Here is a 16,959-nt window from a genome sequence, read left to right as displayed (position 1 = left end):
CGCCTCTCTAGCAGTTCAGCCAGCTGTGCTTTCATTATTGATGAGCACATGCATTTTCTCTAGAGGACTGTGGATTCCCTGAGGTCAGAGCCACTAGCACAGTGCCTGGCACATTTGTAAGTACCTAATAAACGCTGATGTGAATAGATCTGTGAATCGAAGATTTCTGAGCTCTGCTGCATTTCATCCAGAGAATCGTTTGTCATTGTAGAATTTGCTTAGGTATTTCAATGTTACTTGTAACTACTTTTGCTTTCTGAGCGTGGTTGGTTAACTATAAGCACCAGTATGCTGTGAATGCAAGGTGCATGCCTTTATAACACCTTATCTTGTCCTGTCTTGAAGGGTACAGCAACTGGAAGTCCAATTCAGCCCCCGCTCGCTCAAAGTAAGGTAAGAAACCTAAATGTTCTTTCTGTTTTCTTCTGGAACGTTTTCTGTAAGAGAAACATATTGTACGGCACTTCTCTTTGGGAATTCTGATCATGGTTTTAGTGAGCAGCCCTGCAGTAGATTCTGGGGTGAGGAAGAGCGCTTACCTCTAGTTGCTCCCGCTGGGCCCGGCGCACTGCCACAGGGCAGGGGCTTCCTGAGGGACCTTTGTTACTAGGCTCCCTTTTTAGCCTTTTCTTAGAAGCAAAATGCTAAGCCTCAGAACTACACACTCCAGCCTTGGCGCTGCGTGGCACGCCGACTGTGGGAGAGACTCTGGGGGAGGGACTGGAAAGGTCTCTTCCCGTTCTTGTCTGGTCCAAAGTGCAAGGTCAGGGGCTTCCCTGGTGGCGCAGTGGTTGAGAGTCCGCCTGCTGATGCAGGGGACACGGGTTCGTGCCCCGGTCCGGGAAGATCCCGCATGCTGCGGAGTGGCTGGGCCCGTGAGCCATGGCCACTGAGCCTGCGTGTCCAGAGCCTGTGCTCCGCAACAGGAGAGGCCACAACAGTGAGAGGCCCGCGTACCGCAAAAATACAAAACAAAACAAAAAAACCAAGAAAGCTGAAGAACTCACATTCCCTATTTTCAAAGCTTATAAAGACAGTGTGGTACTGGCATAAGGACAGACATATAAATCAATGGAATACAATTGAACGTCCAGAAATAAACCCTTACAACTTCACAGTCATTTGATTTTTGACAGGGATATCAAAACAGTTCAATGGAGTAAGAACAGTCTCTTCAACAAATGGTGCTGAGACAATCAGATATCCACATGCAAAAGAATGAAGTTGAACCCCTACCTCATACCATATGCAAAAATTAATTCAAAATGGATCAAAGACCTAAATGCAATAGCTAAAATTATAAAACTCTTAGAAGAAAACATAGGTATGAATCTTTGTGACCTTGGATTTGGCAGTGTTTTCTTAATACAACACCTGTTATGGAGTGAACTGTATCCCCCCCAAATTCATATGTTGAAGTCTTAGCCTCAGAATGTGATCATATTTGGAGATAGGATCTTCAAAGAGGTAATTAAACTAAAATGAGGTCTTTAGGGTAGACTCTAATCCACTCTGACTGGTGTTTCTATGAAGAGGAAATCTGAATACACAGAGACGTCAGGGATGTGTGCACACAGAGAGAAGTCCGTGTCAGGAAGGCAGCCATCTGCAAGTCAAGGAGGGAGGCCTCAGAAGAAACCAGACCTGCCAACACCATGCTCTTGGACCTCTAGCCTCCAGAATTGTGAAAAAGTAAATTTCTGTTGCTTAAGCCATCCAGTCTGTGGTATTTTGTTCGGGCAGCCCAACTAATACAATACCAAAAGAATCCCCAAGGTGGAAACAACCAACTGTCTATTAACTGATGAGTGGATAAACCAGCTGTGATATATCCACACAACGGAATATTATTCAGACGTAAAAAAGACTGAAGTTCAGATAGGCGCTACAACATGAATGACCCTTAAAAACACTGTGCTAAATGAAAGAAGCCAGTCACCAGAGACTGTATGACGCCATTTATACGAAATGTCCAGAATAGGCAAATCTGTAGAGACAGAAAGCAGATGGGTGGTTGCCCAGGGCCAGGGAGCGCGGGGGCTGGGGTGGGAAGTGACAGCTAACGGATATGGGTTTCTTTTGGGGATGGTGAAAATATTCTCAAATTGATTGTGGCAAGGATCTTACAACTCTGCAATTGTATTAAAAGTCATTGAATTTTATACTTTGAATGGGTGAATTGTATGGTAGTGAATGACACTCAATAAAATTGTTGCCCCAGAAAAGCATTCCTTTTTTATAGCTGAGAAGTATGATGTATGGATGTACCACAATTTGTTTAACCACTCGCTTGCTCAGGGACATTTGGGTTGCTTCTAGTTTGGGCTGTTATTAATAAAGTGTTCTGAATATTCGTGTACGAATCTTTGTAGGGACACGTGCCTCAACTTTTCTTGGGTAAATACCCAGGAATGGAATTGCTGCATCATGGGGTCGGTGTATATCGTACTTTATTAGAAACAGCCAAACAGTTCCAAAGTAGTTGTATCGCTTTACACTCCCATCTGTCTCATCCATTTTCATGTCGAACATAGACATTTAGGTATGTTTTATAATATACCTAGCGAATTAGTACAGTCGTATGCACTGATAGTTGTAAATTAATATACATATTGAGATACATGATCCAAACATTTTTACTACAGGGGTTTCTGAACAGGCAAGTTCTGTAGCCTGGGGCTAAGAGAGAGTAGATACTGTGCTAAAGGCATTGTATTTGTTTCCTAGGGCCACAAGAACAAATTACCACAAACTGGGTGGCTTAAAATAACAGAAATGTATTGTCTCACAGTTCTGGAGGCCAGAAGACCAAAATCAAGGTGTCAGCAGGGCTGTGCTCCCACCACAGGCTCTAGGGCACTTCTTCCACATCTGGGGGCTCCAGGTGTTCCTTGGTTTATCTTCACATGGCATCTGCCTCTGCCTTCAAGTGACGATTTCTTTTCTCCTCCCTGTGTGTTCTCTTCTGCCTCTTAATCAGGACAGTCGTTGGATTTAGGGCCCACCGGTAATCCAGGCTGATCTGGAGATCCTTAATTACGCATGCAAAGACTCTTTTTCCAAATAAGGTCACATTCACAGGTTGTGAGGGTTAAGACATATCTTTTGGGGGGTGCTCTTCAACCCACTACAGTCCTGTTGTAGCAGAACGAATCAGAAGGAGAAGATGGATTCAAGAGAGTTTGTAGGTTTGATTTGTGTTGTGTTTGTTCTCAAGACACAAGTATAAGTAGACTTGGTGGGGTTTGGTGACAGATCAGATTAGACTAGATGGGGTTTGGGAGGGGAAGGGGCTCACGGATGGTATTCAGGTTTTCAGCTTGGGTGGCAGGGAGACGGTTCTGCCTGGAACACTCTTCCCAAGAGAGAAGAGGAAGCACAGGCACGGCATACTCCCTCATTTTATTCTGGTCTCTGCTCAAATGTCACATCCTCAGAGAAGCCTCTCTTATCCATCCTATCTAAAGTGATACATTCTCTGTTGTTCTTTATTGTAATTTAAATTTTCTCTCTCAAGTTCTAAAAATTGGGAGGTAGTCAATGTGGGGATGATATGGGGCACCTCGGTGACAGTTATCTCATAATCCAAGATGGTTCCTGGATCTCCAGCCTGTCTGTCTGTACTTCAGCCAGCAAGAGGGAAGAAGGAGGGATGACAGAGGGAAAGCTGCACAATCTTAGGAATGGCTCTTGGAAGCTCCCATGAGACCTCACTTTCTTCTTGTTACGTCCTCCCTCCTGATGCACAGCAAAGCCAGTCTACTGACAGCGGGTGGCAGTGAATGAAGTACAGCGTGTACAGCATCTACTGCAGGGCACCAAGGGGCAGCTCGTGCTTGAAAGACTTTCAGGCAAGGGTTTTTTAAAAGGAGCACTAGGGGTGAGGGTTGCAGGGTGTGTGATCAGTTAGCAGACATTCTTCTGATTGGTTGGTGGTGAAGTAACAGGGGGATGTTTCAGGAATCTTATTCATCAGCCTTCTGGTTCCAACCAGTCAGGGGTCTACGTGCTTGTGGTCAGCAAGTCACCACCATCCACTGAGTGGGGGTCTTAATTTCTGCAGAACCACTCAAAGATATGCTTCAGATGTTATCTGTATCCCTTCAGGAGGAACTAGGAAGCCTGTGACTATTGTCCTAATTATTAACTGCTCTTTGGAAATCAGGGAAGGCCAAACAAGAAGGGGGTGAGGGAGCATGGAGGGGCTGGTACCTGGGAAGACCCTGCAGGGGCCTGCTCAGTTTCAGTCCCCACTTTTCGTTAAATTTTATTTTTATTTATTTTTATTTTTGGCTGTGTTGGGTTTTCATTGTTGCACGAGGGCTTTCTCTAGTTGCGGCCAGCGGGAGCTACTCTTTGTTGCGGTGCCCGGGCTCCTCATTTCAGTGGTTTCTCTTGTTGTGGCATGGGGGCTCAGCTGCTGTGGCTCATGGGCTGTAGAGAACAGGCTCAGCAGTTGTGGCGCACGGGCGTAGTTGCTCCGCGGCATGTGGGATCTTCCTGGACCAGGGCTCGAACATGTGTCCCCTGCATTGGCAGGTGGATTCTTAACCACTGCACCACAAGGGAAGCCCCCCCCCCCCCCGCTACCTTTTCTTTGATATTCCTCAATCCTGAGGGGAACAGGGGTAGGAAAAGAAAGGGAATAAAGTTCTGGATAGAGAGGTTAATCATAAACTTGGCAGGGGAACTCAGTTTTAGGGGGACTCAGCTTTACTCTCTGGCCAAAACTTGGTCCCCTGGCCGCATCTAGTTGCAGGCTGACTAGCCTTTATTCTGGGGCGCGGGGCCAGGGCACCTAAACATTAGAGCATTTATTAGTTAGGACACAGGGGAAATGGAAATTGTAGGATGCAGCTGTGTCACATACACTTTGATTTATTTTTCCTCCTAGCGCCTGACATAAGGTACATTTAATTTGTGATTTGTTTACTGTCTGTCTCTCTCCACAGAATGTGGGCAGAGACTCTGTTTTGCTCACCTGTGCATTTCTAGTGAACTAGGAAGTGCAGGGCACCTTAAGTGCGTCAGAAATATTTGTTGAGTGAATAAATGACAAGGGGAGGAATCGAGAAGAAAGGAAGTTTAAGAAGAAGAAATAACTGTGATGGGAGACAAATTGAGTTTCAGGTGCCCATGGGATCTAGGAGTTGATATTTACAGGCAGTTGGAAATATGGGTCTGGAGCTCAGGAGAGAGGTGGAGGCCGCAACTCTTGACAAAAGTGATTCTTTGGGTAGGGCACGTTGGGATGGACCTGCAGAAGACTGAGAGAGGAGGAAATAGTCAGCTCAGCTGATCCACCAAACTAGATGCCCCCCCCCGCCCCTGCACTGGGGGGGGGGGCAGCTGCTTCCACACCTCCCTTATAGGCCCCTCTGTCACGGGATCAGCCTCACCACTTGGTTTGAGAATGCCCTTTGTAAGAGTGAAACCCCTTGGAGGCGATTCTGGGCGCTCCAAGGAGCTCCAGTCCTTTACGTCTCAGCATAGAAAGAATTCAGCGAGAGGCAAAGTGATAGATAAGAGGTGATTTATTAGAATAGGATGCTTGTGAGGCTTACAAGCAGGTGGACAAGAGGGTGCCACACCCTGAGAACTTACTGGGTTACAGTTTTTTTTTAATTAATTAATTAATTTATTTATTTATGGCTGCTTTGGGTCTTTGTTGCTGTGCGCGGGCTTTCTCTAGTTGCGGCGAGCGGGGGATACTCTTCGTTGCGGTGCCCGGGCTTCTCATTGCGGTGGCTTTTCTTGTTGCAGAGCACAGGCTCTAGGCGCACGGGCTTCAGTAGTTGTGGCATGCAGGCTCAGTAGTTGTGGCTCGCGGGCTCTAGAGCGCAGGCTTAGAAGTTGTGGTGCATGGGCTTCGTTGCTCCGCGGCATGTGGGATCTTCCTGGACCAGGGCTTGAGCCTGTGTCCCCTGCATTGGCAGGCAGATTCTTAACCACTGCACCACCAGGGAAGTCCCTGGGCTATAGTTTTATAATCAAAGGAAAAGTGGGGATGGGGAGAAGATCCCCTTCTTCCTCATTCGTTGGTAGATGTCATGCTTCCATCATCAGCTCCTCCTCCAAGTTGGGTGGGGGAGTTTTCTTGTCCCTACGTGGTCAAGCTGGGACTGTCATGGCACTATGGAAAAATTACTTCAGGTCTCAGTACAATGAGGGTCTTTCCCTTTGAAATGTCACCTTTCCATAAATTATTGTTTTTTATGTGTGCAGAGAGCATGTCCTAGGGTCATTAACTTACTGAGCTCACTGGGCAGGATGTGGGTCTCATGCCACTATTGTTTTATTGTTTGGGGGCATGTCTTATGCTTCTGTTGCATGGTTTTGTTGCTAAGCAAGCCTGCTTGGCTTTGTGGTTAAGAAAACTTGCTTTCTTGAGTGATCCTTAACTTACAGGGGTCTCCCATATTTTTTTCTTTACTTACAATTCCCTAGTGGGATTAACTATTTAATTACCTGCTTTGTCCCTTTACTCTGTCCCTATCATTAGGGTTCTGCAGAGCCAGGATCCACGTGCCATGTTTTATAAATCTAACCAAGAGTGGCTCAGTACACTAGGGGAGAAGCTCCCCAACTCAGGTGCTTGCACCCATCTGTGACTGAGCCGTCACTGGCCCTGGTTAAATAAAAGAAATAAGGACAATATAGTAAAATGAATATTTCACCTTGTTAGAGCAGCAGGGTGGCCTTGAGTCAGACTGCCTGGGCTCAGATCCCAGCTGTTCCATCAGTAGCTCTGTGACCTTGGAGAAGTCACTTAATCTCCCTGTGACTCGGTGTTCTTGTCTATAAAATGGGGATAAAATTAGTTTTTACCTCATCGGGTTGTTCTGTGGGTCAAGCAAGTTAGTGTAAGTAAAGAATTTAGAACAATACCTGGTATGTAGTAAGTCCTACCTAAGCACTAGTATTATTATAAAACCAAAGGATTTTGTTTGAAAATCAGCCCTTATGTTTACTTCTCTGGGTTAAAATAGTTCTTCCTTTAGGAAATTATGGTAGTGGGAGATGGAAATTACAATGAAAAAAAATCCTTTCTTAGCAAAATGAAAAGCCAGTGCCTAGGTTTTGTGTGTATGTTTAATTTGCTGGCCTGTGCAATCCCATAGCCTGGGAACCCTGCCTAAGGGTTGACACGGACTCTCCTATGTGAGCATTTCCCTCCATATTTTGGAGCTAATTCTAAGGGGTAGGATTGAGGAGGACCTTCTGTTGGACCTGTGAGCTTGGCTGTGTGTGGGCACTGGGGAGAACTATCCCAGGAAACTCGGGGTAACCAGCAGGGTGATTTAAGATTGCTCTGTTCCAACACGATATGGGCATCCTTTGGGGCAGGAGCTGGCCTCAGTTAAGGAGCAGGGCTGAAGCCAGGCGGGACTCAGCAGTCTGGTTAACCCTTCTTCCTGCGGGCCATTATTCTTTATGCACAGGAGGCGCCTCAGGTTCCGAGGCAATGGAATGAGGATGGGATGTCCAGGAATTGACAGGACCAGACTGGGCTTTCCTTTGGCTTCCCTGAGGGACTGTCACCCCTAAAGGGGAGTAGAAGACTTCTTGGGACAGAAGCTGAGCAAGCTGTCTCTAGGGGGTCAGGCCCTTTCTGAGCCAGGTAAATAGGTCAGGGTTGAGCAAGGGGCAGGCAGGCAGGGACCTTAATGAAACCTGAGAGGGTTGGGACTTGGGTGAAGCAAGAGAGGTGCTTAGGGTGCAAGGCCTCTCAGTCCCGGCCCTAATACCTGAGGCCTTTGGTCTACAAATTCCAGTTATCAGTTGAAAGTTGAAATGCCTACAGGGGCCAGTCAGCTGTGTGTACCAGTGAACAGGTGGGCTGGGTGGGGCCTGGGCAAGCTGCAGCACACCTACCTTGTCTGAAGGGGGCAGTGGTGCTCAGTGCCAGCTGCTTATTGCCAGTGATAACATGGGCTCTGTGTGGCTAGACTTTAGGCGCCAGAAACCTGGATTTTAAAGTGACATGGGCTTCCCTGGTGGCACAGTGGTTGAGAATCTGCCTGCCAATGCAGGGGACGTGGGTTTGAGCCCTGGTCTGGGAAGATCCCACGTGCCGCGGAGCAGCTGGGCCCGTGAGCCACAACTACTGAGCCTGTGCGTCTGGAGCTTGTGCTCCACAACAAGAGAGGCCGCTACAGTGAGAGGCCCGCGCACCGCGATTAAGAGTGGCCCCCGCTCGCCGCAGCTAGAGAAAGCCCTCGCACAGAAACGAAGACCCAACACAGCCAAAAATAAATAAATAATTTAAACTGACATGTCATTTTCAAGTGTTGGCTCATAAAACATTCGGTGGGCCAAATAAGATGTTTTAGCCTGGTGGTTGTCGATCTATAACTTCTGTTGTGATGTTGGAGGGCAGCACTTCGGGCGAATGCGAGAGGAAAGGAGGCAGGCTGAGGTGATTTTCCAACCCCAGACACTCCTCACAGCCTTCTCACGCAGGAAGCAGAACTGTGCAAAGCTGATGAGAAAGTCACGATGGACTTGCGTCCAGTGTGCTCCAGATCTGTAGGACCACTAGGACCCTGGAGGAACCACTGGTCGGCAGCATCCACGAGAGACTGCTGAAAGTCTCCATGCTGAAATCCATTTCAGACATTTCCTCCAGACGTCCCCGTAGAAAGTAAGGGTCTAAATCAGTCATTCTCATTCCTGGTAGTCCCTGGGACTCACCTGGGGAACTTTCAAAATGATGTTTGGGGCTTCCCTGGTGGCGCAGTGGTTGAGAGTCCGCCTGCCGATGCAGGGGACACGGGTTCGTGTCCTGGTCTGGGAAGATCCCACATGCCGCGGAGCGGCTGGGCCCGTGAGCCATGGCCACTGAGCCTGCGCGTCCGGAGCCTGTGCTCCGCAACGGGAGAGGCCACAGCAGCGAGAGGCCTGCGTAGAGAGAAAAAGAAAAAAAAAGGATGTTTGGACAGCACCCCAGGTCAACTCAGCCATCATCTCTGGGGCTGGGGCCTGGGTATCAGCATTTGTAAAAGCTCTCCAGTTCATTCTTTTTTTTTTGGCCGCACCACACGGCTTGAGAGGTCTTAGTTCCCTGACCTAAGTGATTGAACCCGGGCCCACGGCAGTGAAAGCACTGAGTCCTAACCACTGGACCACCAGGGAATTCCCAACACCACGGATCTAACTAATATGAACACTGGGTCAGGGTCCCTTCCTGGTGCTTCTTTTCAGAATGTGCTGTGCACAACAGGCCCCCCACTGTGTCAGGAGTCCAAGATGCTGCCCTGGTGTGGGCACTGGCCTTACTCTTTTCTCTTTTTGCTTTCTCTTTCTCTTTGAGACCTTAAACAAGCTCTTTAAATTCCATAACCCTCATCGACTGATTAAGTGGGGATAATGATATTTGCCCTTCTAACGTCACCAGCCTGTTATCAGGAGAAATGAGGCAATAAATGAGAAACTACTCTGTAAACTGTCAACATTATGCAAGCATTGCTGTTTCAGGTGTGCTGCCAGATGCTGGGGTACAGCTTTCATCCGCTGCAGAGAATTTCTGGTGTAAAGTTCCTAGTGCCATGGGTCTGATGCAAATTGTTTCATTCTGACTTAGCTGCAGCCCTCATTCTCTTACCAGCAGGGGTGTTTTGTGGGTTGGCAGCCCAGCACTGTCTGACCCTCCACCCGCCATCCCAACTCATACAGGAGGAAGCCCAGTAAATGAACAGAGAAACCCAGGGGACTTCTGGGAGAGGGGAGGGCCATCTCGAGGGTGAGGCGAGACCTGTGGAACTAGGTTTCCCATGGTCCAGGTCTTTGCTGCTTTTCCTCAGGGTCTGTGGAGTAATCAGCAAAGGGACTTGGCTGGGGTCCAAGAGATACGTGACAGCAAGAAAAGAGGCAGAGTAATAAAGAAGTGCAAGGGATGATAACTGGCATGGCAGAAAGGGGAGACAGGCCCAGCTCTGAGCCCAGTGTGGGACATAGCAGTGCAGAATGGACTCTGGCCTCAGGAAGCTGTCTGATTGGGGCAGATAAGGCCACCCCCCCAGAAGACAGTCAAAAATATCAGGCAGACTGTTATGACTCAGTGTTACTTATCTGAGAACCAGGCTGCAGTGAGGTAGTGGGGAAGGATGGACAGAGCACTGGCTGGGCAAGATGGCCCACCTGCTGCTTCTCACATTCTTAGTCTGTAAAGAAGAGTCTTGGTCTAGATCTAGATGGACTCTGAGCACAGTCCGAGTTTGCCCTGTGGAGGTGCTGAGGCCTGGGAGACTGCAGTGAGTAGCCGTGGTCAGGGAAGAGTTTACGGGGAGGGTGGGAGAGCTGGGCCTTCGGCGAGAAGGACACCGGTCAGGTGGAGGTGAGTGGAGAGGGCCGAGCAAGCAAGGAGATACGGGCAGGGGCTCCAACAGGATGGACGTGGAGTGGGCCAAGAAGAGTGGGAAGTGGCTTTGCTGTGGCCAACAGTGGAGGAAGAGATAAGCGGGGAAGAGTGGAGTCAGATTACAGAGGGCCTCAGACACCAGGCAGAGACGTTTGAACCACTCCATCAGGAGGGAGGGAGCCACGCAGGGGTTTCGGGCAGGGTTACGCTGTGATTAGGCTGCTTTTTAGCAGGAGTAGTGTGGCTGGGACCTCAGAATGACTTGGATGGCGAGAAGCCAGGAACCAGGAAGTCTTGCAATATTTCTGGCGTGGGCTGCTGAGGACTGAGGGTTGGGAGGAGGCGGTGGGGCAGGCCTAGGGATATTTCTCAGGGAATACTGATAGGTCTTGGGACATGGCTGCATTCAGGGGGTGTGGAGGAGTGAGTCACCTTAAGAAGCAGGTTCTCTCTGGAAGGCAGGGAAGAGAAAGCACTGGCAGCCTCCCTGCCTGCAAACAGAACATCTCCGGGTAGCCAGGCCGTTGGAAGGGTTAGCTTCTCCCTAGCTCCAGTTCAGATAAGACATCTCAGTTGCAGTGGGGGGCTTGGTGATGATGCTGGCTGGGCCTGTGTTAAGGGGTATGTGTGCTCCTGATCGCTGCGCTGGGCTCATTCCACCTTCGAGTGCCAGGCCGTGGGCTGAGTGTGAGACAGAGCAATTAACAAAGCACAGTTCTCGATCCTGCTGAGTCTGGCAGAATCACACTCGCAAGACGCAAACGGCACTTGAGAACAACCAAATTGTTCCCATGCGCCCAATTTTGCTTTATGGCCATGCAGGTGGTATAAGTGTTTGATGGATGCCAGGAAACCTCTCTGTTCCTGGTTTATAATGATACTATCCAGGGGGCAGATCCAGGTTTTGTGAAGCTTTAAAGCTTGAAATAATGTTGGGGAGCCTCTTTGGAAAATAATTCAAAATTACAAATATAAAATTGATAGGGCCTCTGAGGGCCTAGAATTGGGGGAATGCAAGCAAGAAGCCCTGAAGTGTAAACCTCATCAGCTTCCCAGTCAATCTTATGATAATACCTACCATTTATTAATTGTATATTATAAGCAGGTATTTTATTTGTAGTATTTCACAGCAACCAAGGGAGGTAGGTGGGCATTAGTATCTCCATGTTATAGATGAGGAAGCAGGCTCAGAGAGGTGACCCTGGATGCCACAGCCATAAAGCTAGGGGGCAGGGGCTGTGCTCTGGACTGAGGGCTCTGGCCTCAAGGGCCACAACTGAGACCCTCTTCAATTGGTGATGTCAAAGCCATGCCCCTGAGGGCCGTTCTGGACCTAAACCACCCCCTCCTGACTCCACTGTACCTTTCTTAGGCCTGGCCAGGGGCCCCCAGGATCCAGGGCTGGGGTAGAGGTTATGGGGTTGGACACTGGCCATCTCAGGGCACCATGTGGTGCAGCCTTGGTTTAAGTATCATGGCCTATTTAGGCAGAGGCTACATACGACTGGGAGGACAGCAAAACCCAGGGGTGCACTCGTTTTGAAAACACACAGACCCAAAGTCTAATCCTGGATCTACAGCTTTCTGGTTGTACAGCAAGACACATGGCCTCAGCGAGCCTCCACTTGCTTACCCGTTGAATCGGAATAGCAACCACTTCTTTGTATTTTGAGCTCATTCCATGTCCTTTTGTAAGGCAGTAAAGCTCCTGGTGGTGTTTGGCACACAGAAGCAATTAATCTAAGAATCCTATGGTAGCCATCAGTCCTAGTAGCAGCATAAACACCTCTGATTCCTCACTTCCCTTCCCCCCTTTAAAGTCGAATGGTTTTCTAGGGATTCCTCCCAGCCCGGCTAACTTCCTCCGGGAAGTGAGAAAGGTGGCACCTAGGATGGGCGCCCAAACTGTGCCTCAGCCTCCAGCGAGCCTGGGTGCTCAGGGGGCCGGGGGAGGGGGGGGATGGGGACAGGCCGGGGCCTGCAGCTCAAGTCCCGCCCAGCGGGCGTGCGCCCTTCGGGAGGGCCGGCCGAAAGAACCGGTGACTCAGGGGCGGACGCTGTGGGGCGTCGCTCTTGGTTTAGCAACACAAATCCGCCAGCCGGGTATTAGGCCTGGAGGCGCCGCAGCACGGGCGGGCCAGGGTGGGGCGGGGTAGAGTGGTATGATGCTCCGTCGGTGAGGGCCCAGGTGGGGCTCGGCGCTCGGCCCCTTGGGCCCGCGAGAGGCGGTTGGCGTGGTGACCCGGTGCGAGGACCGCGAAGCCTCCGGGATCTCGCTTCCGCCGCCACAGGCCCCGCTCGCTTTCCACGCCCACTTCTTCGAGCCCCCCTCCGGGCGTCTCCCCTTCCACGGAACTCCCAGGGGCGAGCCCTAATTTCCAAGGAAGGGGACCGCCGCCTCTAGGCTGCCCCGTTCGGCAGCAAACCGGGCTGGGCAATGCCTCCTCTTGCGTCCCGAGCCTCCCCGCCTGCGCCCCGCCCGAGCAGGGCGCCGCCACGCGTGACGGTGCGCGCGCGACAGAACCTCCCGTCCCTGCGCCGGCTCCCTACGTGGGGGACGTGCCGGGAGATGCCGGGCTGTGGGGGATTTCACGGCGTCGCCCGCCCCCTTTCCGGCACGGGGAGGAGCAGCCACCGAGCCCCCCCGGCCCTGGCCCGGCCGCGACCGCCCGGCGCTGCAGAGGCGCGCGGCAGCCAATGGGCGCCGAGGAGGTGGGCCGGCTGGAGGCTGTCACCCTCGCGGGGACGGGAGCGCGGAGACTGGGAGCGCGCGAGCCGCCGCCGCGCCCCAGGTCGTGGGGGAGGAGCGGCCGGAGGAGGAGGAGGAGGAGCCGCGGAGCTGCAGCCCGGGGACCACTGCTCACCCAGGCTGCGGAGGACAGACGCCCGCCCCAAGCCTGCCGCCCCGCGTCCCCGACCGCCAGCATGATCGCCGCGCAGCTCCTGGCTTATTACTTCACCGAACTGAAGGATGACCAAGTCAAAAAGGTGAGCCCCCGCCGGCGCCGCCGCCCGGCGCTCTGCCCGCAACGTTGCATTCCGGTATCCGCTCGCCGCCGCAGCCGCCTCCATCCTCCCGCGCCCAGCCTCCCCCAGGCCAGCATTGGTTGGACCGCAGGGCGGTGGGGAAGGCTTCGCCCTTTGATTCTTCCCGGGATCGTATGCTGCGTGTGTGTGTGTGTGTGTGTGTGTGTGTGTGTGTGTGTGTGTGTGTTGGGGGGTGGGGGGGAGACCCCCGAGACTGGGCTGCCTGCTGCAGTGTCCTTGAAACGGGATGTGGATGTCAAATGGGCCCCCGGGCCGTGCAGGGAGGGTGACCGTGTGGCAACTGGTGGGTTGGTCCACAGGGCCTGTTTGGTACGGTCCAAGCGCCATGGGCGGAGGAGTGATCACAGAGATGCTGGGGAGGTGAGCGCGCAGCAGGCGGGGGTGCTGGCTGGAGGCCATGCATCCCATATTTGGGGTTCCCGGTGGAGGGCGTCGGGTGCCCGGAAAAGCTTTCACCCCGGCTCTCCCAGTTGTTGCGGCTGCTCCTTAATCTGAAGACGGGGCGACCGGCACGGCTTCCTGGAACAAGGAGAAGCGTGGAGGCCACCGGAAACTTTGCTCATAGGCCTCAGGTCTGGAGCGGCATGTCTGAATGGAATTTTTTTATCCCTCTCCGTGACCACTCTGCTCTCTTAAGCTGTAATTTCCAGCCAGCCCAGGGAGCTCAAATAAGAGACTGGTCTTTTGAGTCGGATGGAGGCCTTGACATGTATGCTTGTGGCATGTGTGTACTTGCACAAGGACACATTTCCCTACCCTGAGGTATTGCTGCCTTTAACTTATGTCTAACATAAAATCCTGTCTGCTGGCAGGTGTTAAAGGTGTATCTCTCCCTTATACCCGCTTTGGCGTCAAGTTTTTGAGAAACAGCCTAAGCTGTAGGGAAAGACGCCCATTTTATCATTGCCACGCCTGACAGATCTCCTGACCCATCCACACCCAGAATGGGTGACATTATTGCTGGGATAAGCTGGGGTGGACAGCAAAGTCAACCTGACTTTGGAGTTCAAACAAAGGAGCTGTACCTACAGGTGAGAGGCAGGAGCCACAGGTCTGCAGCCACAGGATGTTCAGTGCTCTTCTTAACCACCCAAGACAGCCCCCTCCTCTGGCACAAGAGGAAACGGGCCTGCTAAGGGCAGTGACCTCATCAAGGTCACCCGAGGAGTTAGAGGGAGAGCCAGGGCGGGACCCAGGTCTCCGCCTCCCTCTACTGGGAACTTGACTGAGGCTCCTCCTGGAAGTCAGCTGAGGGGGAGGTGCTGAGACAAAGGCATTGGGGATGCTGCTTGGATCCTGGGTCCTGCGCTGAGTGGGGACCAGAGTTGGGTAGTTAGGAGAGAGGCCTGGGAATCTGCCACGGTCCCTCATGGCTACAAGTGGCAGTGACTATAGAGTTGTCAAACCGTGGGACTCATGCTCACTCCCGTGGAGCACCCTGGAGCCTCCTTCTGACCACTGAGCTTGGGGAGCTCTGCACGTCAACATGTGCATTTCACCAGTTTTCTTCAGTGGTGTTGTGTATCCTTGATGTTCTTCCCATTTCACAGTGGGGGATTTAAGGCATAGATGAGTTCACTGCCCTCTCCCTGCACACGGTGCCCTCTGTAGCTCAAGACAGCGGATCACTGAGGTGGGGACCCGAATGACCTTGTAAGCCTCCAGCATCCACAACCACCAACGTCTGTGTGGCCGCCAGGGGCCATGCTGGGTTGAGGTTTGGACTGCCCTCAGTGGGGCCTATTTTATCAGGCACGCAGTATCTAGTGTGGCCCCAGAGCCCTCCACTCTCGTGGTGGCCTGATTCACACTCTATCCACCAGGCTCCTGTAGGCATCTGACTGTGTGACTTCTGAATCGATTGATCCTCAAGTCCCTCCTCTGAGACTGGCATTCTGAAATTCCCTCCCCGCCCTCCTCTGGCGTCAGAACCTTGCTGGAGGTGGGTCTTGAGGCCAGAGCTTCCACCAGATAATATTATTGGTCAAGGAGAGTCTTGAAAACAGGCTGGCTTTCTTGCACCTCATGGAGGAGTTCTCAGGCTGCTTTCTATGGGGGGAGTATGTGGATTCCTGCCAGGGGGTCACCTCGGCCTTCGTGATGGGCATTGTGACTCTGCCATCCGTGATTGTGGTTCTCAGGAAGCTTCCTGGGCCTCCTGAGCACATAGTGGGCACTTGTTCTGATGGCCTAGTCAGTTTTCCCGGCCCCTACTCGAGCAGATCCTGGGAGACTCCATGTGCTCTCCTGGGACTCAGGACTTTTTAGAGACCAGCTTTTCCTACCTACCACTTACCCTGGGACTCCAAGGTACGTCCTCCACTTGCAGGACTCCAAGCCCTGTTCCTCCTGCGGGAACTGGGCCCTACCTGCAACCTGATGAGGACCCAGTGCAGACAGCCCCCACCCCGCCGCACCTGCCAGTGTGGGCAGCCATGGTGATTCAGCCCTCCAGCCCTAGGTGGCCTCTGGAGCTCTGGAGACAGCGCTGGCATCCCACACTAATCCTCATCCATCTACTTGCCCTCTGGCCTGGGTGTAGAGGGAAGATGGGGATGGTGCCAGGGAAGGTTTGTGGGATTGCTCAGGATACAAAAGTGATCGTGAAGGGGTATCATTTCTCCCCCCGTTGCCTATGAGACACATCAGTAATTCAGCCTCATAAATATATCCTGGGTTGAAACAGGCCAAGCATCTGGCTTCGCAGCCTGGAGTCCCATCTTCCAGACTGCATCTGCATAGTGTTGGATGATGTGGTGCGGTGAAAAGGGTGTTGTGGCATTAGACTGAAGTTAAGTATAAAACATAGATTTCCCTTTTACTCTTCTAGTGCTTTTAGGAGGAAAAGGATGCACATGTGTGCTTGTGAAAGGTTCCGTTCATCAGAATACCAGACATCTGTTAATTCTGCAGCTAGAGCCTGGGTCTTTTTTTTTTTTTAAATTATTTATTTTATTTATTTTTGGCTGTGTTGGGTCTTTGTTGCTGCACGCAGGCTTTCTCTAATTATGTCGATGGGCTTCTCACTGTGGTGGCTTCTCTTGTTGCGGAGCTTGGGCTCTAGGCATGCAGGCTTCAGTAGTTGTGCATGGGCTCAGTAGCTGTGGCTCGCGGGCTCTAGAGCGCAGGCTCAGTAGTTGTAGAGCCTGGGTCTTTTGACCTCCAAGTAACTTTTACTTTTAACTTTTACATGCCTCTCATCTTGCGTGCTTCCTCCACTTGGGTTAGCCATTAAGAGCTCGAAGGAGGGTAAAGGATCACGTAGTGCTCTGTTCCTTTAGGAAAGGAAGCTGGGTCCAGCAAGGTCAGAACTGGGCCTCTAAAGAAAAACTAGACGTCCTTTCCTTCAGGGTTGACAGATGGTGAGCAAATGCCAGTGGATTTTCTCTGGGAGGGATCCCCATGATCCTAAGGAATCCCCATAAGCAGGTGAGCAACAGGTGTGATTTGTCCAATGGCTGAACCCAGAGTCCTCGAGTGGTTGGCTCAGGAAGGCAGAGGAGAGTATGCTTAGCAGTTAAAAGGCTACCAAGTTCTTTTTCCTTGGAGCC

General features: G+C 51.5%; 1 protein-coding gene across 2 annotated transcripts in view; it reads left to right on the top strand.

Annotated features, from left to right (window-relative positions):
- Nucleotides 1–10,193: 10,193 nt before the first annotated feature.
- HK1 (hexokinase 1) overlaps nt 10,194–16,959 on the top strand; it is a gene marked incomplete at its 5' end in the record, with an annotated part of 73,767 nt that continues 67,001 nt past the window's right edge. Inside the window, one exon of one of the 2 annotated variants that reach the window (XM_079900400.1) lies at nt 10,194–10,253. In XM_079900400.1, the coding sequence (XP_079756526.1) occupies nt 10,194–10,253 (60 nt within the window). Of the gene's footprint in view, nt 10,254–12,608; nt 13,349–16,959 lie in introns of those variants that run through there. The other variant, XM_079900399.1, reaches the window with a different exon arrangement.

This window comes from Stenella coeruleoalba (genome assembly GCF_951394435.1).
Source record: "Stenella coeruleoalba genome assembly, chromosome: 16".
NCBI lineage: Eukaryota > Metazoa > Chordata > Mammalia > Artiodactyla > Delphinidae > Stenella > Stenella coeruleoalba.
The sequence above is the reverse complement of the archived record's forward strand: the minus strand, read 5'-3'. Positions and strand labels throughout refer to the sequence as shown.